The sequence below is a fragment of the Lissotriton helveticus genome, chromosome 6, assembly GCF_964261635.1.
Source record: "Lissotriton helveticus chromosome 6, aLisHel1.1, whole genome shotgun sequence".
Lineage (NCBI taxonomy): Eukaryota > Metazoa > Chordata > Amphibia > Caudata > Salamandridae > Lissotriton > Lissotriton helveticus.
In genome coordinates this window covers 1,862,945,802-1,862,970,395 of record NC_136067.1, presented here as the reverse complement: position 1 = coordinate 1,862,970,395, position 24,594 = coordinate 1,862,945,802, and the positions used below count along the sequence as shown (strand labels likewise).

The window sequence follows — 24,594 nt, the reverse complement described above, 5'->3', positions numbered from 1 at the left end:
TGACTTGTTCCTGTAGGTTCTTTGTCGGTATAACCACTCCCCCTTGTACACACACAAGGTCTCCCTTCTTGGACGTGTCTTGTGAACCCACTATAGTCTGCATGTCTGCTGACGCTTGACTACACCTAACCTGTGCCAAGAATTCATCCTCTGACCTTGTTCCTCCTACAATATTCATTCTAGGGATAATCAGTGTAGGCTCGATGGGATCTGTAGGGGTGTCGAATCCCAAACGTGATAGAGCATCTGCCTTCCCGTTGCGTCTGCCTGGTCTGTACTGGACAGTGAAGTCGAACTCACTAAAGAACTGAGACCAACGCAGTTGCCTCATGGAAAGTGCCTTTGCCGACTTGAGATATTGGAGGTTGCGATGGTCGGTGTATACCACTGCGGGATGTCTAGCACCTAGGAGATACTGCCGCCACTCTTCGAATGCCTTCTTGATAGCTAGGAGTTCCTTATCCCCAACCGCATAATTGTATTCAGCAGGGGAGAGTTTGTGAGAATAATAGGCCACCGGATGACACTCACCGGACACGGCATCTGCCTGAGATAGAACACCTCCCACTGCCACTTGAGAAGCGTCTACCTCCACCACAAAGGGCAGAGCGGGGTCGGGATGATGTAGCACCGGGGCACTGGTGAAAGCATCTTTTAGCAACTGGAATGATCGCTCTGCCTCACAGGACCAGACGAAAGGAACCCCCTTTTTCAACAATGATGTAATGGGTGACACCAAGTCTGAGAAATTGCGAATGAATCTCCTATAGAAATTGGCCAGCCCTACAAAACTCTGGACTTCTTTGATTGTACGCAGAGCCGGCCATGCCAGAACAGCCTCCACCTTGGAGGGATCCATGCGCAGGCCCCTAGGGGAAACAATATATCCTAAAAAAGGGACCTCTTGAGTGTGAAAAGTACATTTTTCCAACTTACAATACAATCGATTGTCTAGTAAACGTTCCAACACGTTGCGTACATGCTGTTGGTGTATCTCCAAAGTAGAGGAAAATATCAACAGATCGTCAATGTAGGCAATTACATAATCATCAAGAATGTCTTTCAAAACTTCATTTATGAAGAATTGAAATGCCGCCGGGGCATTACAGAGCCCAAAGGGCATTACAAGGTACTCGAAGAGACCATACTTGGTGCAGAACGCCGTTTTCCACTCGTCTCCCTCCTTGACTCGTACCAGATGATAAGCGCCCCGCAAGTCCAACTTGGTGAAGTACTGGGCATTGCGAATTCTGTCAAGGAGGGAGGCTATAAGAGGAAGAGGATAACGGTTCTTGATAGTCACTTCATTGAGCTTCCTGTAGTCGATACAACATCGCAGGCCCCCTTCCCGTTTAGGAATGAAAAACAATGAAGAAGAGGCCGGGGATCGCGATGGTCTGATGAATCCCTTCTCAAGCATAGAGTCGAGATATTCACGTAAGTATACGTTCTCTTTTTCAGTGAGTGCATACACTCTGCTACAGGGTATTCTGGCTCCTGCCTCGAGATCAATACGGCAGTCGTAGACTCGGTGTGGCGGAAGAACATCTGCTTCCTGTACATCAAAGACTGCCTGCAATTCGTGGTAGCAGGGTGGTAGAACAGGACAAGCCTCAGTACTTTCCGTGGCTGTGTGTGTCTCTCTCTCCGTAGCCCCTACCACAGGCCCCGGAACTACGGGAGGAAAGGATATAGTGGATGTTTCCCAATTGATGTCAGGGTTTTGCGTTCTTAACCATGGAATACCCAGAAGCACCGGGAACTGTGGGGAACTGATTAAGTCAAACGTTAAGTCTTCATGATGATCAGGTGCTATAACCATGTGCATCGGGTTGGTGTGATGTGTAACTGGACCAGAAAGAAGGGGACTGCCATCGATGGTAGTGACATTACTGGCAATCTCCTTTTCAGTGCTGGTTATCATGTTATCCCTAGCCCATTCTCTGTCCATGTAGTTTCCAGAAGCCCCAGAGTCCACCATTATCAAAACATGTAAACCAAGAGTGCCTTGTGTGAGATATGCTGATATGTATAAATGATTAGTAGGTGTGTATTTATAATCGGAAGAAGAGACTGTTAGTCCAGACCTACCTGAGTTCCTCGTCTTACAAGAACTCAGGCTGACTAGTTTCCCAACAAGTTGGACTGAGCGGGTTTAACTGGGCATTCTCTTAGGAAATGACCCGCTTTCCCACAATATAAACACAGCCGAAGCGTTCTTCTCCTCTGTCTTTCCTCGGAAGTCAGAGGTCCTCGGACTATGCCTATCTGCATGGGTTCACTGTCTTCCGCGGCTTTTTCTGGGGCACTCTTTTTCTCCTTCAGAGCAACATACCGATACTCATGCTTCCCTTTCTCCTTCTTTCGTTCATGCAACCGATGGTCTATCTTCACTACCAAGTCAATGAGAGCGGTACAGGAGGTAGGAAGATCGACTATCTGGGACAAGGCGTCTTTCAGTTCCTCCCGCAACCCCCTGTAGAACATGGTACTGCGTTTTTCCTCCGGCCAGTCGGACTCAATCACCAACCGGCGAAACTTGGTAATATAGGCTACCAGATCCTGAGTACCCTGTTTCAAGTCTAATAATTCTGTATCGGCAGAATGAGTATACATGTGTCGATCGAAGAGTTTACGAAATTCCCGTCGAAATGCTGCATAATTATGTAACAGGGGGTCATCTCTGTCTACTAAGGGAATAGCCCAATCAGCTGCAGAACCACTGAGGTAAGATATTACAAAAGCTACCTTAGCCTGATCAGAGGGAAAACATTGGGCCTTGCAGGAGAAGTGTAGTTGGCATTGACTAAGGAAAGCCGCGCATCGCGCTGCTTCTCCTGCAAAACGCTCTGGGGGTGCCAGAGGTATCGAATGCGGAGTGGTCACCTGCACAACCGATGTCCCTCCTCCTGTAGCACCAGAAGTATGCTGTCTCTGCAGGGTGTCCATTCTGGCCATCAATGTCTGAGTCTCAACCTGCAGATTTCCCAACATACCTGCCACATCAGCCAGTGTGACCGCCTCGAGATCCATGACGCTCAGGCAGAACTAACCCCTTGGGCTTCACGTTCTGTAAAGGATACACGATGATTCTGCAGGAGCGTCAGGAATCCGAAGTATAGTCCACAGCCTTCCCCTGCAGCCTTCCGACTCTATCAAGCACTAGAGCACAGGAGGCGGAACAGGGGAAAACAGGGAGACAAAACAAGGAAAGGTTGGGGATAACAATTGGGTGTTGAGGGTCTTCAGACTGGTCGTCTCAACCTTCTTGTGGGCTTGGCAACAAGAGAGACTGTAATGCAAAAGAGTAATATTCTTGAGTCTGAATAGGACAATCACATTCGCAATTATTCAACATAACCTTTCATACCTAGCGGGATGTATGTTAATGTCCCTGAATGGATATGGGAGAACCTCTGGAAATGGATATATCTGGAGCTGCAGTGAAGAAGGCAAAACACTCATAAGTCTAATGACTCTATATATTCTTGTGTTATGAGCGACTAAACAATATCATGCTCACTCTGGTTTTTGTCTTAACTGCCACGAAGCACACCCCAAAGGTTTGATTGAATACAAGAACTCGGTTGCCAATATCCTTGATAGTGGGAACAACATCTACAATAAACAAAACAGGAAATCAAACACTACAATACAATCTTCCTTATACCAATACAATGTGCAGCGCAATAATGCGCTGTTACCGTGATTCTGGAACGTGTAGTTGTAGCCCAATCCTCACTGGTCCACGCAAGATACCAAGTCCAAATAAGTGATATATCACAAGAGCTGAATGACCCCAAGGAAATGATGTCAGAAGGGACGGGCAGGGAAAACATAAGGTAAAGAAAGACCCTAACTGACTAATGTTAGAACACCGGTAACAACCCGGCCGCCAGCGGAGAAGAACCCGGCTGACAGCGGAGCACCCCGGTATTGGAGAGAATGAAGGGGGAAGGTTTGCCCGGCCTGTCAGCGGAGCACAAGCCCGGCTGACAAGCGGAGCAGAAATGAGGCCAACAGAAGGGAGAGGATGCCCGGCTCGTCAGCGGAGCACAAGCCCGGCTGACAAGCGGAGCAGAACTGAGGCCAAACAGAAGGGAGAGGAATCCCGCCGGATGGCGGAGATAAACCCGGCCGCCGGGCGGGACACCAAAACACTGGGAAGGCAATAAAAAACGGGAAACGACACGGAACATGTCAAAATGCACAAGCGCAATGGCAAGGCGCTTGGTAAACACGAGAGAAAGGCTGCGGAGGCTCAAAAAAGAACCAACGGAGCCGAGGACACTCTCGAGCAGGAAGAACGCCAGGACGTAGAAACGGAAGTCAGGCAGCAAACGGACCCAACGGAGCTAGACGCAAGAACGTGAAGCGTCGCTCCAAGGGTCAAAGAATCCTAAATAGTGCACAGTTAAAGGGACAGCGCACTGGGAGGGGGCTTGAGGCATGACACTGTGTGATAAATGCATGATGCTGGCTCTGGCTCTGCTGTATGCATATAGATCAAGTGAAGTGAATGCAAGCATGCTGACCAAGAGCGTGAAATGTACTCCAGCCTAACACAGCCAAAGTTCTGGAAAAAGCCATCAACAAGCACCTCTCCTACCACCTCGCCAAACACCAGCTTCTCGACACCAACCAATAATTATTCAAACCCAACCACAGCATGGTAACAACCCTTATAGCAGCAATGGATGACCTCCAGATGATCCTAGACTCATCAGCAGCCTTTAACATCGTCTCCCACCCCTTTCTAATCCCACAAGTCCACGCAGTCATCTAGGAACTTGCACTTGAATGGATCTGCTCCTTCCTCACCGGAAGAACCCAAATCATCAACATGCCCCCTCATGCCTCTGAAGCTTACTTACTACTTTCTTACGCTTACTATCCCTCTTGGTGTATTAGGCCATCAACGAGGACTCTCCAGCCATCTAAGTCATGGGCTTTTCTTTCAACCTGTCTCCTTGCAGTTAGCCTCAAGACCTTGATGCCAGATGTTTCTTGGCCTTCCTGTTTCCCTTTTCCCCATGAGGGTTCCAGGTAAGGACCAGCCTGGTAGTGTTTGATGGGGCTTGTGGAGGGTGTGACCGAACCAGCCTCAGCATCTTTTCATGGTTTCTTCATTAGCAGGAAGTTGGAGAGTCAGCTACCATAGGTCATTGGTGCTGATGGTGCTTGGCAAGTGGAATTGGACGATTGTCCTCAGACAGGTTTTGATGAAGGTCTGGACTTTGTTGATGGTGGTCACTGTTGTCCTGTAACTTTCTGCTTCATTCAGAAGGACTGATTTTACATTGGTGTTAAAAAGCCTGATCTTGTTATGCAGCGATAGATCCTTGGAGTACTAGATCTTCTTTAGCTAAATGAAGGCAGCCCTTGCTTTGCTGATTTTTACTTTAATGTCGGCGTCTCTGCCTCCTGCTGTCAATGACACTGCCCAGGTAGGTGAAGGCATCAATCTCTTCCAGTTCATCGCCTGCTGGAATGACTGCAATTCTACTATCTGTGTTAGACTTTAGGATCTTGGTTTTTCTCCTGTAGCTGTTGAGGCAAATTTGTGCTGATGTCACTGCCACATTGTCGGTCTTCTCTTACATCTGCAGATGGCTATGGGAGAGTAAGGCCAGGTTGTCTGCAAAATCCAAGTCATTGAGCTGCGTCCAAGGTGTCCACTGGATCCTTTTTCTTCCCCTTGCTGTGGATGTCTTCATGATCCAGTCTGTGGTGAGCAGGAAGAGAAAAAGCGAGAGCAAACACCCCTGGCGGACTCCAGTCCTCACTTAGAGGGTTTCTGTGAGCTGTCCTCTATGAACTATCTTTAGGTTATTGCCTCGTAAGAGTTCTTGATGATTATTGTGTGTTTATCTAGCAGGCTGTAGTGTGGAGGAGTTTCCAAATGGTCTCTATCCACTCTGGTGAATGCTTTCCCTTAGTCGATGAATTGGACATAAACTAGGGAGTTCCATTCCATCAAATGTGCAGTGATAGTGAACATTGTTACAATCTGGTCTGTGCAGAATCTATCTTTGCAGAAGCCAGCTTGCTGGTCTCACAACTTACAGTCTTCTTGTTCCTTCATTCTGTTCAGTATGACTCTGTTGAACACTTTGCCTGGGGGTACCCACCTGTAGTTTGTGCAGTTACTCAGGTCATATTTCTTGGGGATCTTGATAAGATAGCCCTCCTTCCAGTCCGATGGCACCTTTTCCTCTTCCAAGATCCTTCCAAACATGGGGAAGGACATGGCTACTGATGTTTCAATGTCTGACTTCAGTGCCTCAACAGGAATGTTGTCAGGTCCTGCTGCCGTCCCATTTCTCAGATGTTTGATCACTTGCCATATTTGTTCCTGGAATTGTCTGCTGCAGTCGAGTGGCAAGTCCTTGTCAGTTGCTTTATGTCTGGTGGAGTCTGTGGCACAGGCTGATTTGACAGTTCCTGAAAGTACTCCATCCATCTTTGTTGATAGCTTTTGTTACCCATGATTGTCTTCCCAGCTTTGTCTTTAACAGGTCTTTCTGGCTTGTTGTATCTACTAGAGAGTTTCCTTGTTATATTGTAGAGTTCTTTCACGTTTCCATGGCTTGCTGCTTCCTGTGGCAGGACAATCAAGGAATCTTAGTTTGTCTGCTCTTAAGCTTCTCTTTGCTTCCTTGTTGGTTTTGGTGTATTTGTCTTGAGCGTTCACTTTTTCTGCTCTTATTCGGCTGGTGTTTACTGCAACTATTTTTTCCTTTCTCTCTTGGATTATGCAGAGAGTCTCAGCGGTGATCCATTCTTTATGCTGGTGTTTCTTGGGACCCGGTATGTCCTGGCAGGTTAATGTCTCTGTTTCTTTGATCTTCTCCCACTGACTTTCTACTGGGTTTCTGTCGTCCTCTAGTTCTTGCAAGACTTGCAACTTGTTACTGAGCATGACTGAGTATTCACTCTGTTTCTGTGCATCTTTGAGAAGGGTGGTGTTATAGCGCTGGCATTGGTTCACTGGTACCATCCATTCTTTCTTTGGCTTCAGCTTTAGCCTGTCCATGACAAGGTGATGGTCTGATGCCTCTCATCACTCTCCCATCCTGCAGGAACCTCCAGAACTTCTTGGCAACACAGACATGGTTGATCAGATTTTCTGGTGCATGGTCTGGTGAAACCCAAGTTGCTTTGTGTGCAAATACACTACCACCTATCACCAGACTGTTCAGGGCACAGAGATCTGTGTGTCTTTCACCATTCTTGTTCATGTCGCCAAGGCCATGGTTGCCCATAACTTCTTTGCACCCAGTGTTGTCGCTTCCAATCTTGGCATTGAGGTCCCCTATCAGTATGGTGATGTCACTCTCAAGGCATTTCTCAGGATAGACTGGAGTCTGTTGTAAAACTGTTCTTTTTCATCTTCTTTGCTGTCATTTTTAGGTGCCTAGCACTGGATAACATTCATGGTGATCCTCGTTTTCTTTGTGTATAAGGTCGCTGTGATGATTCTGGGTCGTGGCTTCCCATCCAGTCAGAGCTGTGTTAGCTGTTGGTGTTCGCATCAGTGCTACTCCGAGTGCTTTGGGTGTTCTTTTTCTGTGCTGCTGTGTCCAGAATACAGCAGAATTCCTCCTTGAGCCAGTCTATTCTATACAGACTGTGTCCATCTGGTCTATCTGATGCCAAGCAGAGCAAGGTTGTATTTTTCATCTTTGCTGCCACTTAGGCTGTCCTGCCTGTCTCGTACATGATTCCCACATTCCTTGTCCCGATAGTGATGGTCTTGGTCAAAAGCAGGTGGACCGGCTTTGTGGCTTCTAGGGATATCTGGTTTCACCACAAAGCGCCATAGCTCTTCTTTGAAGGAGATTTTTCTTTCCCAAAAGCAGGGATGTCTTTTGCTTTTCGTTTCTGTAGCTAGGATTTGTTTTACGTTGATGGGTAGCTAGCCCCAAGCATAACGCTTCTCCATTCGCAGATGGGCTTGGGACCAGCCAAGGTGGAGTTACAGCTCTGAAGCACAATATCTTATTTGCAGAGTCCTGCAGGACTTGTCACTCAGCCCAATGCTCTTCAGAATGCACATGTCCCTGCTGGCCGATGTCACACAAGCTCACAACATAAACATTCTAATTTACGCCGACAGGACACAACTGATACTGTTTGTCACTGACAAAAAACCCAACACCAGGGATAAGATCACCACATGCATGACAGAAGTAGCCACCTGGCTGAAATCCGTATGCCTCAAATTGAACTTAAACAAGATTTAGAAGGTAGTTTTTGGGAAGAACGTCTCACCAAGGGACTCCACCTGGTGGCCCACAGACTTTGGACCCACCCCTATGTATTGCTCGCAAGCGAGAAACTCCATCATCATCATCATAGACAACAAACTTGACATGACTGCTCAATTAAATGCAGTGGTCTCAGCCTGCTTCAGCACACTAAGGATGCTGAAGAAAATCTTCAAGAGTCTACCAGACAACAACAGGAAAATGGTGACCCAAGCCCTCATCACCAGCGGACCAGACTATGGAAACACCTTATATGCAGGAATAACCAAATGATTCACAAGAAGACTACAGAACATCCAAAACACAGGAGCCAGACTATTCCTCATCCTCCCATGCCATGCCTACATCACCCCATTACTTAGGGAATTTCACTGGGGCCCAATACATAACACTGCATAGTTTAAACTCACCCATGCTTACAGAGCTCTCAAGAACACTGGTCCTGCCTACCTGAACAGCCGCCTTCACTTCCACCAACCTTCTAATCACCCCCGCTCTGCCGTTCTCTTACTAGTACACACCCCATGCATTCAGAAAAGCAGAGCAGGGGGACGCGCCTTCTCGTACCTGGCTCCAAAAGCATGGAACAACCTTCCACGACATATCAGAACCATTGCCTCTCTTGACTTTCGCAGGAAGCTGAGGACCTAGCTGTTTGTGTTTTTAGCACTGGACTCACACCCCTGCTACAGAGCACCTATATACCCTCAGGGGTGATTAACGTGCCCTAATAACATACCATACCTTAACTTAGCTGACCCCTGACCTCACAAAAGCAGTTGTGTTGGCCCTGGCACTAAAGTATGCTGATAAGTGCAATGAAGTGACTGGCACAAAAGTGATACAAAAGGGGATGATGGACGGAGCGTTTGAACAAATCAAACACTCATCCACAGTCAACTGATCTGGGTTTAATCCATCACCATTCTTTAGTTCACTCAGCCACCCCAGTTCAGACATGGCTATATGCAAATCAGTCTGACCCTGTGCCTCATGGGAACAGTCCAGCCCGAACTGCCAAGCCATGTCTTCCCTGGACCGGAAACAAGCATCCTGGGACCGGTTTCGGATTCATAATCCTCATCAGCCAGGCTATCTTGAATCCAGTGGCCAAGTGAACAAGGGACTCACGTCTGAGCATACCCTGCCACACTTAGGGCGAACAGAGCGATACAAAAGGGGATGATGGACGTAGCGTTTGAACAAATCAAACACTCACCCCCAGTCAACTGATCTGGGTTTAATCCATCACCATTCTTTAGTTCACTCAGCCACCCCAGTTCAGACATGGCTATATGCAAATCAGTCTGACCCTGTGCCTCATGGCAACAGTCCAGCCCGAACTGCCAAGCCATGTCTTCCCTGGACCGGAAACAAGCATCCTGGGACCGGTTTCGGATTCATAATCCTCATCAGCCAGGCTATCTTGAATCCAGTGGCCAAGTGAACAAGGGACTCACGTCTGAGCATACCCTGCCACACTTAGGGCAAACAAAGCGATACAAAAGGGGATGATGGACGTAGCGTTTGAACAAATCAAACACTCACCCCCAGTCAACTGATCTGGGTTTAATCCATCACCATTCTTTAGTTCACTCAGCCACCCCAGTTCAGACATGGCTATATGCAAATCAGTCTGACCCTGTGCCTCATGGGAACAGTCCAGCCCAAACTGCCAAGCCATGTCTTCCCTGGACCGGAAACAAGCATCCTGGGACCGGTTTCGGATTCATAATCCTCATCAGCCAGGCTATCTTGAATCCAGTGGCCAAGTGAACAAGGGACTCACGTCTGAGCATACCCTGCCACACTTAGGGCGAACAAAGCGATACAAAAGGGGATGATGGACGGAGCGTTTGAACAAATCAAACACTCACCCCCAGTCAACTGATCTGGGTTTAATCCATCACCATTCTTTAGTTCACTCAGCCACCCCAGTTCAGACATGGCTATATGCAAATCAGTCTGACCCTGTGCCTCATGGGAACAGTCCAGCCCGAACTGCCAAGCCATGTCTTCCCTGGACCGTGAGCTAAAGAATGGTGATGGATTAAACCCAGATCAGTTGACTGGGGGTGAGTGTTTGATTTGCTCAAACGCTACGTCCATCATCCCCTTTTGTATCGCTTTGTTCGCCCTAAGTGTGGCAGGGTATGCTCAGACATGAGTCCCTTGCTCACTTGGCCACTGGATTCAAGATAGCCTGGCTGATGAGGATTATGAATCCGAAACCGGTCCCAGAATGCTTGTTTCCGGTCCAGGGAAGACATGGCTTGGCAGTTCGGGCTGGACTGTTCCCATGAGGCACAGGGTCAGACTGATTTGCATATAGCCATGTCTGAACTGGGGTGGCCGAGTGAGCTAAAGAATGGTGATGGATTAAACCCAGATCAGTTGACTGGGGGTGAGTGTTTGATTTGCTCAAACGCTCCGTCCATCATCCCCTTTTGTATCACTGGCACAATAGTGGCCATAGACCTGGGATCCACACTGAGGTGGAGGTGCCCTGCAGCATACATAGAGGAACTGGTTGTTTCATTGGTGCAGCGATGTTGTCATGGCTGTAGAGAGCACAGTGGGGTTTGGGATGCAGTAAAGTGAACACTGTGGTGCTTAACATGGATTTGAAGTAAGGAGTGGGGCGTCCGGTGCAATAAAAACTATTTAGTCCCCGTAGCTACAATAGAAAAATGTCTTAAAATGTACATGTGGAATTTGCACTTTTCAGTAAGGCTGCCAAGCTGCATCTAATTGAAAGGGAAAAGATCTAAAATGCAGTGTTAAAATAACCTCTTCAGCCAGCATAGGCGTGAAAACAGTGGAGAGCCACAACCAGATAAGACCACATCTCCCAGGGGCTCAACTAGAACACACATTTTAGTAGCCACTTTACTAAATTAATAGAGTTGTTAGGAATGTGAGCAAGAAGGCAGCCTGTGCCATTGTCACCTGAGACCATGACATGTTTTGGCCAATTTAGGGCCGGATCTTTGAGGGTGTTTGGGGGTTAGCTGAATGGTTGTCGTTGGACCAATTGAGGGTGCCTGGTTGTGTCTGGAGGTGACCGTAGGAGGGTCCCAGAGGAATCAATGAGGGTCTCTCAAGGACATGCTTTGGTGTCTGAGGACAGACTAAATATCTCCAAGGGTCATCTGATAGAGTTTGAGGACTCACTGAGGACAGACTGTGGGTCTATTGAGGGTAGGCTGGATTTAATACCGATCAGGAGTGCTTTGGGTAAAGCTAAGCGTGGGGACAGGCTTGGGTGTGTGAGAGCATGCTCATGGAGTGTGTGTGAAACTGCACAGCAATGATTATCTAGTTTATTTCACTTAAACTGGATTGACTAAAAGTCGCTCCCATGAAATTTAATCAAGTTGACAAGGGTAGGTATGCGAGATTTATCAAGAAGGACGGCATGTTAAACAACTGAGAAACAGTAAGCTTGACATAGAAATCACTGGCATTCGAGGCTCTGCTGTAGAATAGTAGTATTCTAAAGGAACAGGCCTGGATGATGGTTGAAGCTACCACATAGCTAAAGATGCCTTAAAGGCACAGACCAAGCTTGTAATGCATGAAAGAATAGGGCACCTTCAAAGGTAGATCTTTAATTTCCATTCAGCTTCAATACCTGTAATGAGGATGTGGATGGTGCACAGTCGGTACACTAGGAAGACACCAGTGTGGTACTACAGGAGCTCTCAACTACATTTTGGCCTGCAAAATATTTTGGTGGCTTTGGTCTCAAGACTACCTGATGGCCAACTGTGTTTTTTGTTAGCAAAACCCTCTATTGAATAGCAAAAGCAGCTGTACACTTGGTTAAAAAATGTGCTGAATTTGCACACGCAAATTACTTTGTGAATCTGGCTCAGAGCGCTTGTGTTGTGCGTTATACTTTCGCATCTTGCAAGATAGCGCTGTATTGCTCAGTGCTGGCAGTGCAGCCTACAGTAGGAATACAAATCATCCTCGCAACTGGCTTCAACTTCTCTCGAAAGGCACCGAGATGCTCTGGTTGTTAAAGCGGAGCAGCAGGCATCGCCTCCTCTTCCACTGACTGTTTATCCAACATCAATACAGCCACTTTAGGAGCCAAATTACTAAACAAGCGGCCAATTAGGCTTGCAGTCAGCTGGATAGATTAGTGGCTAAGAGAGGCTGATACAAGATTCTCATCTCTTGAGCCAATTACCCACGTGAATTACCATCCACAGTGCTCCTCGGAAGATTTGAGAATAAAAGGCGGATACTGCTGAGAGAGATGTAAGTGAGACGCAGGCGAGGCGGTAAGGGTTAGCCTACCACATACTGCACCGTGCTGCAGAAATTGCCCAAGCAAAAGGCAATCTTTCTAGGAAAGGGTTTAAGGGATTTATCGTTGCAGCAGGTGATAAAAGGCAAATGACAGTGGTGCAGTGCTCTGCTGTTCGGAACAATGTGCTGGTCGCCAGTCTAATACCCTCTGCATGAAGGCTGAGAATGTCTCTATTTTAAGCAATCCCTGAACATTTGTACATAGGGCAACTCATACTTGTGAAGATAGGAAAAAGAACTGCTAAACCAATTTACTTTATATCGAGAATAAGTAACAATGAGAGGGAGGCACTTTTAAATATGTCTAGTTGTATGAGAGTATATGTATGTCACTGAGATATCAAACAAGCATTGGCAAAGTCAGTAGAACTTGTTTTGTTTAATCATGTTTTTTGGGGGAGCTGCTGGGCTTATTGGTCTCAGACGGCACACATTGCCTTAGTAGGCCCTGGAATTAAAGGGAACAACTTTGTATGTGCTCCTTCTGAAAGAGCAAAATGCTGTCACCCACAGTTAAATTAGCCAATATATATGTGTATGGCATTTATAACTAAAGTGATATATCCCACTGCCCCATGCTGTAGTGCGTGAAAGAATAATGTGAATGGATGAAAAGAGCTGGCCGAAAGCTAATTTAAGTATATCATATATATAATTTTAGTTAAAGCAAAAGGTCTTGGCTCATGCCAGGCCTAAGAACTAGCTGCAAAGCAGCAGAGAGGTGTATACTGTGTGTGAGAAAGTGGACATTTCAGCAGAGGAGATATTAGAAAAACAGTGGATTATGTCATTAAGGGTGACTGGTTTCAGTGGAGAGTGAAAGAGTACTAGAAGGGGTTTGCAAGGAGGGTCCAGCAGTCAGGCACTTCACAGCTGTAGGATGGATGGGAAGGAGTACCATTGTTTAGGTAAACATCATACCCCAGTCATCCAAAGCTAATGGTGCAAGATGAGGGCCACCTTACCCATCTAAATGTGTAGATGGGCCCATGTGATTCACATCCTTCTGCTGGAAATGACACCACTGAGAATTCGGGGATGTTGCTTCTCATGTATGGCCTATAGAACCTCCCCACCCTTGGAATAGAGAGAGCCTCCTCACCCCCAGATACCTATGTTATACGTCCCTTCACAAAGGTTTCAGCCACAAAGTCAAGGCACTAGAACACGTTTTGTAAACATGCCCTGCTGATAATCCATAAATAAGAGATGAAGTGCAAAAGGTGCCTTTTTGGTTCCCTGTCTGAAAAGGTTCCTGATAAAGGTTTGTATGAATCGGGTGTTACACACCGGTGAAGCCTGGTTCCTTACATATTAGCAGAATTTAAAGCCTTCGCTTTTGCAAGCTGTTGTTTTAAAAAATGATTAAACAGATGTGTTGCCTCCAGCAGCCTTAGACCTCTGATCTGATTTTAGCTTACAGATGGAACCAAATTAATTCATGGCAGTTCCTGTAAAATCCAGGGTATGGCACGGAATGTTAGTGCGCTATTTAAACAGACCATACCTGCACTAACAGCTGCTTAGACCAAATTAAAGATGTTTAATTTTTATGCAGACTACCCGTTGTTTTACTTGTATATACCAGAAAATAATCTAATCGAGATTCGAATTTTGCCCTAGTTAAACACTGGTGTTATATTAAAAAAAATTATTGCGTGCGCTTGCTTTAGTTTACACAAAATGTTAATGCATTGCTTTTTTCTATAGAATCAAAAGGAATGATGTGCATTTAACAACGAAGATCACGAAGAATGAAAGGCGATGAAACTTTAGATTACCAATTACTTTTAGCATTAAATATTCATCATTTTAGATAATGCTAGTACAGGGATAATCTCCTTCCACCATGTGGCTCGATTGATCATGTTTTCTTCTCTCCATTTTAGAGTGGAAATAGAAAGAGGACTTATACTGTGCTAGATAGGTTAAGGGTCAGATATACGAAGCCTTTTAGCAGTTGCAAAGCCTGCCATTTGCAAAATCACAGGGTTTGCAACAGCTAAATGGCTTTTTTAAATGTATTAAATACACTTGGCAATTCGGCACATGTTTACTGAATTGCAAAACCGTTGTGGGAATGTAGATCGACTAACAATTTGGGTAGGGTGTGTTTAGGGCATCCCTTTTGGAAAGTGATTCAGAATACGATGTATCAATCAACATAATTTTGGTTGCAAACCATTGATGGGTTACAAGCTCCTTAAAAGAGGTGATAAACCATTTACTAAGGGAAGGGCTTCCCTGTGAGACCCCTTTGTGAATGAAAAAAAATAACTTTGTGTGGGTGTAGACAGCAGTCTAGGGGAATCACTGACTGACAACTCTTAGTTATTAATATTATTGTTTGTTTTTTAAAACCGTATTCTTAAATGCAGACAAATTTCCTTTAAAGAAAACGGACTGCATTGTTAAAAAGGTGTTCTATTTAAATACGGTTACAGACTTGGAGGTCTGCTGACTCCAGCAGGCTGCCATCACTGTGGTGGTATCCAATCTGAGTGAGTCGCGATATGTGACCTACCTCATAAATACTTATGAGGTAGGTCGAATTGCGACCCACTCCGAATGGTGATATTGCTCACCGACCTATAATAATAATAACCTGGCCTGGTACTAATAAAAAGCCCAAACTAATCACCCCTAAGAGTCTCAAGACACTGGGGCCCATCGGGAGACTAAGTGAGCTATTATCCAGAGTCACTTGATGATTAGCTGATCTGCCGCCGGTGCTGGGGATCGAACTATGAGCCCCGTGCCCTGGAGTCAGCCGTCCTGGCCGCTGCACCACACCTCTCCCACCTATTAGTACATTGGTTGGTTAGCAAAATCAGAATCAATTTGTAAAAAGTTGGTGCACAATTTGCGACCACTTTTTGGGAATGTAATCCCGGAACATGTGTCCCCTGATTTGCAGGATACACTCTGTGTGTCTTTACACTGGCTTAAAGTGACATATGGGCAGCTACCAGGCAGAGAGGATCTGGGTTTGACATTATGGAAAATGGTTTGAATACAAGTGCATTCAAAATTAATATCATTTAGTTGGGTAACAATAAACATCTGTTATTTCAGTTATTTCAGCATCAACATACCCTTCAAGGTGAATGTATGCTTTACAAATACACGTTATAGTATTTTAAGGAACTGACGCCAGCAGGCCAGACTAGAGTTGCTGCACACCACTTGTTAGCGCTGAAGGGCTATTGCTTAGGTACAAGGTTTTTAAAGCCAGTCTGGCTCCTTAAGAACATCCTTAAGGTGTCAGAGCTGTTGGACCTGCCCTTTATTTGTAGGATCTTCCCCAAACATTTTGCTTTCACTCAGAAGCCGGGTTCTGGTGGCTTAGTGGACTAATGTATCCACTGTAGGCACCTGTGTTCGACCTCATGGTCCCAGGTTCATATCCGGCGGGTCCACTCAGCCTTTCAACCGTCTGAGTTCGAGAAAATGAGTACCATTGAGTTTGGTAACAATAAACATATGTTATTCAGTGCCTTGATACCCTTGGGTGATACGTGCGCTTTACAAATACACATGTTGTGTTATGCCATGTTACTCCTCCTATTTTTGCTGAATTCATTTTTGTTGGCTTTAAGACTCCGTACAATTTACCTCTGCTAACTAGTTCTAAAGTGATTGTGCTCTCTATTTAAAACATGTTAGATTGGCTTGTACCCAATTGACATATATTTAATTTACTTACAGGTCTCTAGTAAAGTGTACTACATGTGCCCAGGGCCTGCAAATTAAAAGCTACTAGTGGGCCTGCAGCATTGATTGTGCCATCCACTTAAGTAGCGCTTCACATGACTGGAAGTAGTTGGTACTTGGGCTATGTTTATTCTTCCTAGACAGCCACACACAGTGGGAGCTTAGGTGGGACTGGATGGGCCAATATTGGCCGGATGGGATGGAGCAGTTGGGCACAGACACACTTACACTTGAATAGGCTGTGTCCTATCTCCAAACAAAGGGCTGCCTACCGCCTGTAGTTAGTCTGAAGCCAGGGCAGGGAAGGCAGGACAATCTGTGCACTTCAAAGACATGCCTCTAGAAGCTTCTCCCCAATTCAAGGGTATCCCTGTGTATAAAAGAAGGGTCTCAGACACTACCACTTCAGTATACTTCTTGACCTGTGGATACTCTGCCATGAAGAAGGTCTGCTGTGCTGCTGAAAGAACTGCTGCTGTGCTGGACTGCAACGCTGAAGGACCTGCTGCCCGCTGACCTGATGCCTGCTGACCTGATGCCTGCTGCCCTCTTGCCTGGGAAGAAGAACTGGACCTACAACCCATCTTGAAATCAGGACCCCTGAGTGACTCAAAGAGCTAGTCTGCTAGCCTCATGATCTGAGCCTCAGGGACACACAAGTCTCACCAACAGCTCCTGGACCCATGTTGAGTGAGTTCCTCATCCCCAAATGGTGCCCCTCAGGCTCACACAAAATTGAGTACAAGCTGCCGCTAGCCCGTCTTCGCACAGATGCATCAGCAGCCCACGGTGGACCGCCAATGCGAAGCTCCAGGCCGCCCATTTGCCACACTAAGCCTGCTCTTCGCACCACGCCAACTGCTGCCCACGGTGCTCTCCTTGATCCTCGTAAACCTCTCTAACTGAACAGAACTTTGGGCACAAAACTTTATAAGGTAAACCTTCAGATGGACTAATCGGGAACTTTATCTGACCCGCGCTCCAATGTTGTCGGCCTGAACTTTTGATTTCAACCCGGTAATGCAGCCAGAAGCGGCGGTTGGTGCTATGAAATGAAATGAAATGATTACGCACTTGTATAGCGCACGACTACCCGTAGGCATCTCGGCGCTTGTACGAATACCGGAGAGGAACCCTTCCTGGCCTTTCCCTGTGAGGAGCCCACTCCTGGGCACCCCCAAGGTGAAGTCAGGCATCCTCAGCATTGTTGGGGCCGTTGTAGAGATTAAGCAAGCTATTGCCCAGAGGTGCAGAGTGGGACTCATGATTAGAATAGGCACCGAGGCGAGAATGATCAGGTCTGAGGAAATTGAGCCCGAGACCCACGGAGGCAGGAATTGAAACCTGGTCCCGGCCAGACTACTGCATCAGGGTCTGCCGCTCTAACCATTGAGCCACACTTCTCTAGCTATATGCTATTTGGCGCTATATTGCAGATTTTTTTTTTTAATTCTTAACTCCGTTTCTACTCATTGGATGTTTGTCATTTTGGTCTTGTTTTATCTATTGAATTTTGCTCTGTTTTTCTTACAGGATAATTTTTTTATCTGGTGTTGTCCCTGTTTTACTGTTTGAAGTGTTGCACAAATACTTTACACATACTGACTGCTCTGTGCCAAGTTTCTAGTGGGTTGAGCATAGGTTAATATGGGGTTGCTTGTGCCTTATCATGAGTAGGATTGTGGTTGCTGCTTGACCAGGACTCGCACCCCAGTAAACCAGTAACCCAATTTCTAACAGAAGATCTAATATCCACCACAAATATTGTTACTGACGTAAGTACATACTTTTGGGGATGTTTTTGAAAAGATTATATAACAGTCATTCTTTCAATATGCTTTACTTTTCCTTACTGATTCAAATCATGTGTTTCTTAACTTCAGGTTTGATTGGTGAAAATGCTCAGCCAATCCCAGACAGCAACATAGGAAACAGAATGCTCCAGAATATGGGATGGACGCCTGGGTCGGGCCTTGGGCCAGATGGCAGAGGGATCTCAGAGCCCATCAGAGCACTGCAGAGGCCAAAGGGACTTGGACTAGGATATAGCTGATAGAACTACACTTCGGCAACTGTCATTCAACATCTTAGAACACGGACTCCATATGTACCAGTCATTCAGCCACTCCAGGTGTTCCTGGATAAGGAACCCTTTTAAGTGGTATTTCTAATGCTAACTGTCCATCAAATATCAGGCCTCCAATCAGACTTTGTAATAGATTACTGCTATGGACTGCAAATGTAATGGTGCTAAAGATTGCGTAAATCACTGCTGCTGACTGCCATATACAGAAGAAGCACATGAACTGTTACTCTAAAATGTCAGTCTTTTTGTGAAATTTCAGCTAAAGGGAAATTGTTGTAGGGCCATGTTAACTTTGCCCAGTGCCACATCTTTCTTCACTGTTTTTATGCCTACGAAGTGCATGATTTTATTCACATCTTTATGGAAGAATTTGACAAAAGCTGTTTTTACAGAACTTCGCTTTCTATCTCTTCACTGTGTTGTTATAAAATCCAAGATGTCTTTTAAAGTATGTTTTTGTGAAACAGAACAACCTAATGTATGTTTACATCTTAATATAAATCATCTCAAGTAGCACATTTTCCAATAGTCAACCTGAAATTAATTTTGTACTCCTATGAAGGTCAATCAGAACATATATTTGTATGCTTTCAAAGTTATACTGTTGCTTTTGCAACTTAAGCTGCACATTGTATTCCTTATGGTAAATCCAGTTGCACTTGATCACTTCATGTCTTCATAAAGACCTGGGTTGTACCTTGGTCTGTGTTTGATGTAGCACCTAATAGCCGCCCATTGTAATTGCCACTGTTTAATTTGAATACTTAAATGGATCTTAATTGCCTCTACAACAGTACTGGAAGTACAGTAGATCCCTTTGATGGTTAGTAGTTGAGTTTATATCTCTGTAAAATGTGACCAGTAAGCAACTTTGATTGTTTATTTCCCGATAACAATAATCATGAAAGTTATAAGACTACTGGCCATACACATTAGCAGTCATTTCTATAACATGTTTTAATATAGCATATGAAATCTGTCACAAAGCATGAAAATGAGTGTCATATTCTACAGTAATTTTTGTTTCATTTGTTTTTGTTGAACATCTACAGTTTTTTAATGTTGTTTTATGCTGTGTCATGGGGATGCTTCAATCTTTAGTCATGTAACCATTTAGGTTCTTATGTACCCATGCTAGGCTGCATGTAATAAGATGTATGTTTTGATGTTAAACTATCTGAACTGTAAGTGACCTCAGGCTATTCCAAGATGCAACTATTTGCCAATAACCTTTTTAATCTCAGGTGTAGTTGTTGTTGTCCCTCACTGTATTTCTGGAATAATATAAAACCTGGTGATAAAGAACTAATGTAGTAAGTGTTCCTATGATATATCCTGCGCACCATTGTCTAAAACCTCATGTTCCGAGGTACATCTTTAATGATAAAAATGACCGGTAAATGTGCCTACTTTAAACAATGTTATTCGATGAAGATCGATCTCCAAATATTCTGAAGTATATTTATGCTGCAAACAAAGAAACAATGTCTGTAGCTAGCATTGCTTTTAACAATTGTGTGAAAAGAGAATAAACACAACACAAAGACCTCAATATTAATGGCATTGGTTTTCTGTTCAGAGTTCATCATGTTCATTGACTTGATGACAAGCACATTAAGGGAGCAGAATAAAGCAAAACAATTAAATTCATTATTATGTTAGCCATTGGTGCTCTAACGGTGGGGTCAGTGTTCAGGGCCGGACATGTCATTTATTCCACCGGGCATTTCCACGGTGGGCTTGAGCCCTTGGAGGCTGGTTTTTATTGCCTAGGGCCGCTCTTGGTGCATCTGTCACTTTCCCCCACAACCCTGAGGTGAATTGTAGCAAGCACTAGGGGGCTTCAAAAGAAAGAGAAACGGAGGGACAGAGGGGGGAAGGTAGAGAGAAAGCGTTCTTAGAGGGAGAGGAAAGAGTGGAGAGTGAAAACAAATGGATGGATTGAAAGAGAGAAATTGTTTGAGGAGAAACAGGAAGCTTTATAGGAAAGATGTGGTTCAGTTAGCAAGACAAATTGAGGACTAAACATTTTTCGCTCATCATGCACCAATTGTCTTTTAAGTTTGCTATTAAGAACAGCGACGTTCCAAGCTATGCATTTTATCTGATCCATGACCCAATTTTCTTTTTCGCCTCATGAATTATTATCCATCATTACAGATAATTTTGTTCTCTTCATGTTTATACTCTTTTTATTATCTTCAAAAACAGATTTATAGCTGATTTTTTTTATAGACCGTCTTGTTGATTTTTTTACTTGCCCCTCCCCAAACCACCCACCCCAACCCACCCTTATCGCGAAGGAGGCATCTCCCTCTTAATGAGCTGCTACTAAGGCAGCTAGGAGGAAACAGGTCAATAGCAACGGCCCTCGACCCGAACCTGCACCCACAAGATATAGAAACTAAAACAAAATGAGAGGAGAAAAGTAAGTAGAAAAATCAGTGAGGCTCAAAGAGAAGAGGAAAAGGTTGAGGGGGAGACAATATATAGTAAATGACATAACACACCAAATATATCTCAGCCTTTCCCCCCTTCTCAGCTTGCCACCTGCCAATAGCCTCTTTTACATCGCTGACAGTCGAGAAGAAATATGTTTGACCACTCCTCAAAACTTTCAAATGTGCTGGTTCCTGCAGAAACACCTGCGCACCTACAGTTTTTCCGCACAAAAAGTGGAGTCCGCTATTACAGGGGAACTCAGGCGAGCTTTTAAGTATACAGCCTGACACAACAAGAAGTTGCCGAAATATATTAACAGTGGTCGTAGATAATGAGATCCCTGCTTTTGTTGCCCTAGAGGAAGCCTGTGCGCCATTTGGATCTGACAGTCCCAATCCCAATCCCCCAAATCCAGGAAGGCTTTCTGTAAAAGCAACACTACAAAGGCACGAGTATCTGCCCCCTCCTTCCCCTCTGGGATACCAAACAGTCTGAGATTGTGCCGACGTAGGCGATTCTCCAAATCCTCGACTTTAAGTTGTAGTGCTGTGATACAAGTATCATGGGACTGAATCAGATCCGTTGTTTGTGCCGTAACCTCCTCAGTATCTACCACCCGCTGCTGAAGTTCTGCAATATCACTAACAAGTGTACCAACCCTAAATGTCATTGCCTGCAAAGCCTGCTGAATGCCATGGCCATGATTGTCAGTTCTAAGCTGGGCATAAGGCTCCTGAGCTTCTTGCCTCTGATCTTTTAAGGCTTGGAGAATCGAGGCAAGTAATGGTTCTTCGTGATCAGAAAGTTTCCTAATTGGTGAGTTTATTGAGTCATAGTTAGATGACTGGTCAAGAGATAGAACAAGTCCAGACATTCCAGACGCAGTAGGCGTATGCTTGTCTAAACCTGTTTCTGGCGCAACTTCTTTTCTCAAGCCTGCCTCTGCTGGACTTTCCCCCGATAGACAAGAGATTATCAACTTGACCCCCCCCCCTTTCGCTTGAACCCAGCGGCGTAGGGAAGTATCAGCCAATACATCTTTGTTTTGTGAAGTAACAGTGTGTTGTTGATCAGACCTTATTGGTGTTTTCTTATTGCCCTTAGGATGTGTAGTTCTGGTACTTTTCTTTTTAGTAAGTCTTCGGCGTTGCTTCTATATTTTTTGCCTTGGTTTTGTTAGAGGCAAGTGAAGGCATCTGTGGCGCATTATGAGACTCACCACCAAGTATATCTCTTTCATCTGTCGATATATGGAAGAGTTCGTGAGTTTTGCCCAAGTTATTTATCCAAACAGTCGTTGAAGGGCGCCAAGATACAAGATGTAGCTGAAATGTCAGAATGGTTGTCATTCAACCCTATCATCTGCTCACATGGCAGTTCCCTTACGACTGATCCCTCATTGCTGGAAATATTAGCAATATTTGCAATACTACAAGCAAAATGCAACCCTGTCTGTAGCTTTTTCTCACCCAGCTCACTAGTCGACTGAGTAATTGTCTCATCTGCTGCTCTCTGTAAAACCATTATAGCATCTGAAAGCACTGGGCTTCTTTCATGGCAACCATCCGCCTTTGATTGTTCTGCACCAGACACCAGCGTGTGCTCTGAAACACTTCCGCCATTATTTTGCATAACAGAGATTTTTGCCGGGCCACATTGTTGCCCAGGGACAGCCGCTGACAAGATATCAGCAGTTTTGTTACTACTGATATGCTCAGAGGAAGTGTTCGTCGCAAGGAGCTCTGCCGCTTTTCCTGATTGTAATAGGTGAAGAAGGGGCTTGCCAACTTTCGAAGCATTGTCCCCGTGGTGCCTCACTGATGCCACTGCCTCAGATGTTTCTTCTGCTGCGTTACCCTCATCAGCGGCAGTTAATCCTGTTGAGCATGGCAGAAGAGGAGTTGCTCGAGCCAATGCCTTCGGTGGGGCCATGACTGACCTGACACTTGTATCACAAACAAGGGACTGCCAGACAATTGCCAATTCCTTCCCAGTCAGGAGACGGATGAGCCGAAGCTTGCGAAGGTGCCACAGGGTGCGGCTGCAGCATGTATCCCAGGTACTTAGCTGTATTGCGTCGAAATATCGAATCGTTGAATGGTCAATACTAGTGAAACATTTTAGCGGGTGCAAGAGATTTCAAGAGCCGCTCTATGTGCTTGGCGGCATCAATCCGCCATCTCTTGTCACATCTGGGCTACGAAACAATTGTTTGTACGTTTCAGTCATGTTCTATAGGAGGAGTGGCAATATTAAAACAGAAGCGCTTCTCATGCGTGATACATAGAACTTTGACTGATCAGGCGGGCAGATGGGCAAGAAATATGTTTTTTCTGTTTTATATGGTTCTAACGTGGATGATCCTTCAATTTTCGATGTATTAAATGTGGAATTGCTAAATTGTGAGGGAGAAAGGGTGGTAATGGGCGATTTTAACTGTATTATGGACTATAGTATTGATACAACTAGACAGGGGGCTACTCACAGAATGTGTAAAACAAGGGCTGCTATAGTGGAACTAGGTCGCTTGCAGCGAATTAAGGATGCATGGAGATATTTATACCCAAGTATTCCAGCATATATGTATTATCCCTCCCCACATTGCTTGTATTCAAGAATTGACATGGCATGGGTCTCAGATAGATTACTTTTGACATCAGATTTGGAAATATGCCCATGCATTACATCTGATCATAATCCCTTAATGTTAACTTTTCATATTTTAGCAGGAGATAAAGCACACAGACCTTTTTCTTTCCCAAGATACTTACTATCTGACAATATTTATATAGACACTGTTAGGAAACAATTAGAATGAATTTTTCAAGAAAATATTGGGTTTGCCTCTCCATTAATAGTTTGGAATATTTGGAACGCCGTTATTAGAGGAATAACACAACAATATATATTGCAACAAAACAAAATAAGGCAAATTACAATTAAACATACGGAGGCTGTTTTGACTGACTCGCATAATCAAGATCAATTGCTCTTTACTCTGATAGATCTTAGAGTGGCTACTAAAAAGGTATTTAGGGAAAGAATAGCAGCTAGCTTTAACAAGCAATCGTCTCTCAATATGAATTTGGTTAACAAATAGGGAGAGTTCTCGCTTATAAGGTAGCCGATGATGGGGCTACAACTTACATAAGGGGAGTAAAAACCGCAAATGGCATACTACAAACACAACCGCAGGAGATCCTAAAACAGTTTTCAATCTATTATCCAGAGTTATATACTTCTGAGATATTACCAAAAGTGGAAGACATACTGCGATACTTACAGAGCAGACATATGCCTAAATTAAGTGAGGAGGTTGCAAGTACAATAGGGAGGGACATTAATAGAGAAGAGATAGGTCTAGCAATATCCGTACTTCCTTCAGGTAAGGAGACGGGGGAGATTCTCTGCCTCTGGAATTTTATAAATGATTCAAAGGTTTGTTGATAGAATCATTTAGATTGGTTATACAACATATCGGAACTATTGGTAAAGTACCTGAATCTTGGAACTTGACACGGATAGTATTTTTTCTGACAAAAAAACAATCCCCCAGATGAGTGTGGTTCATACAGACCAATCTCATTCATTAATGCAGATGCAAAAATCTTTGTAAAAATACTTGCTAGTCGTATCACTCCAGTCATGTCTGGTTTGGTATCTCTCCACCAACATGGTTTTATTCAAGGTAGAGATACCACTGCCCATGTTAATACTGCCATCTGCGCTTTCGATCTTGCGGATAAAACAAATACTCCCCTT

At 44.8% G+C, this 24,594-nt stretch overlaps 1 protein-coding gene across 2 annotated transcripts in view; it reads left to right on the top strand.

Moving 5' to 3' along the window:
- GPATCH2 (G-patch domain containing 2) overlaps positions 1-19,942 on the top strand; it is a 657,478-nt gene extending 637,536 nt beyond the window's left edge. For both annotated transcript variants that reach the window (XM_078649787.1, XM_078649788.1), the window contains exon 10: positions 18,188-19,942. In XM_078649787.1, the coding sequence (XP_078505913.1) occupies positions 18,188-18,357 (170 nt within the window). In that variant the 3' untranslated portion in view covers positions 18,358-19,942. The remainder of the gene's footprint in view (positions 1-18,187) is intronic.
- Positions 19,943-24,594: the final 4,652 nt, after the last annotated feature.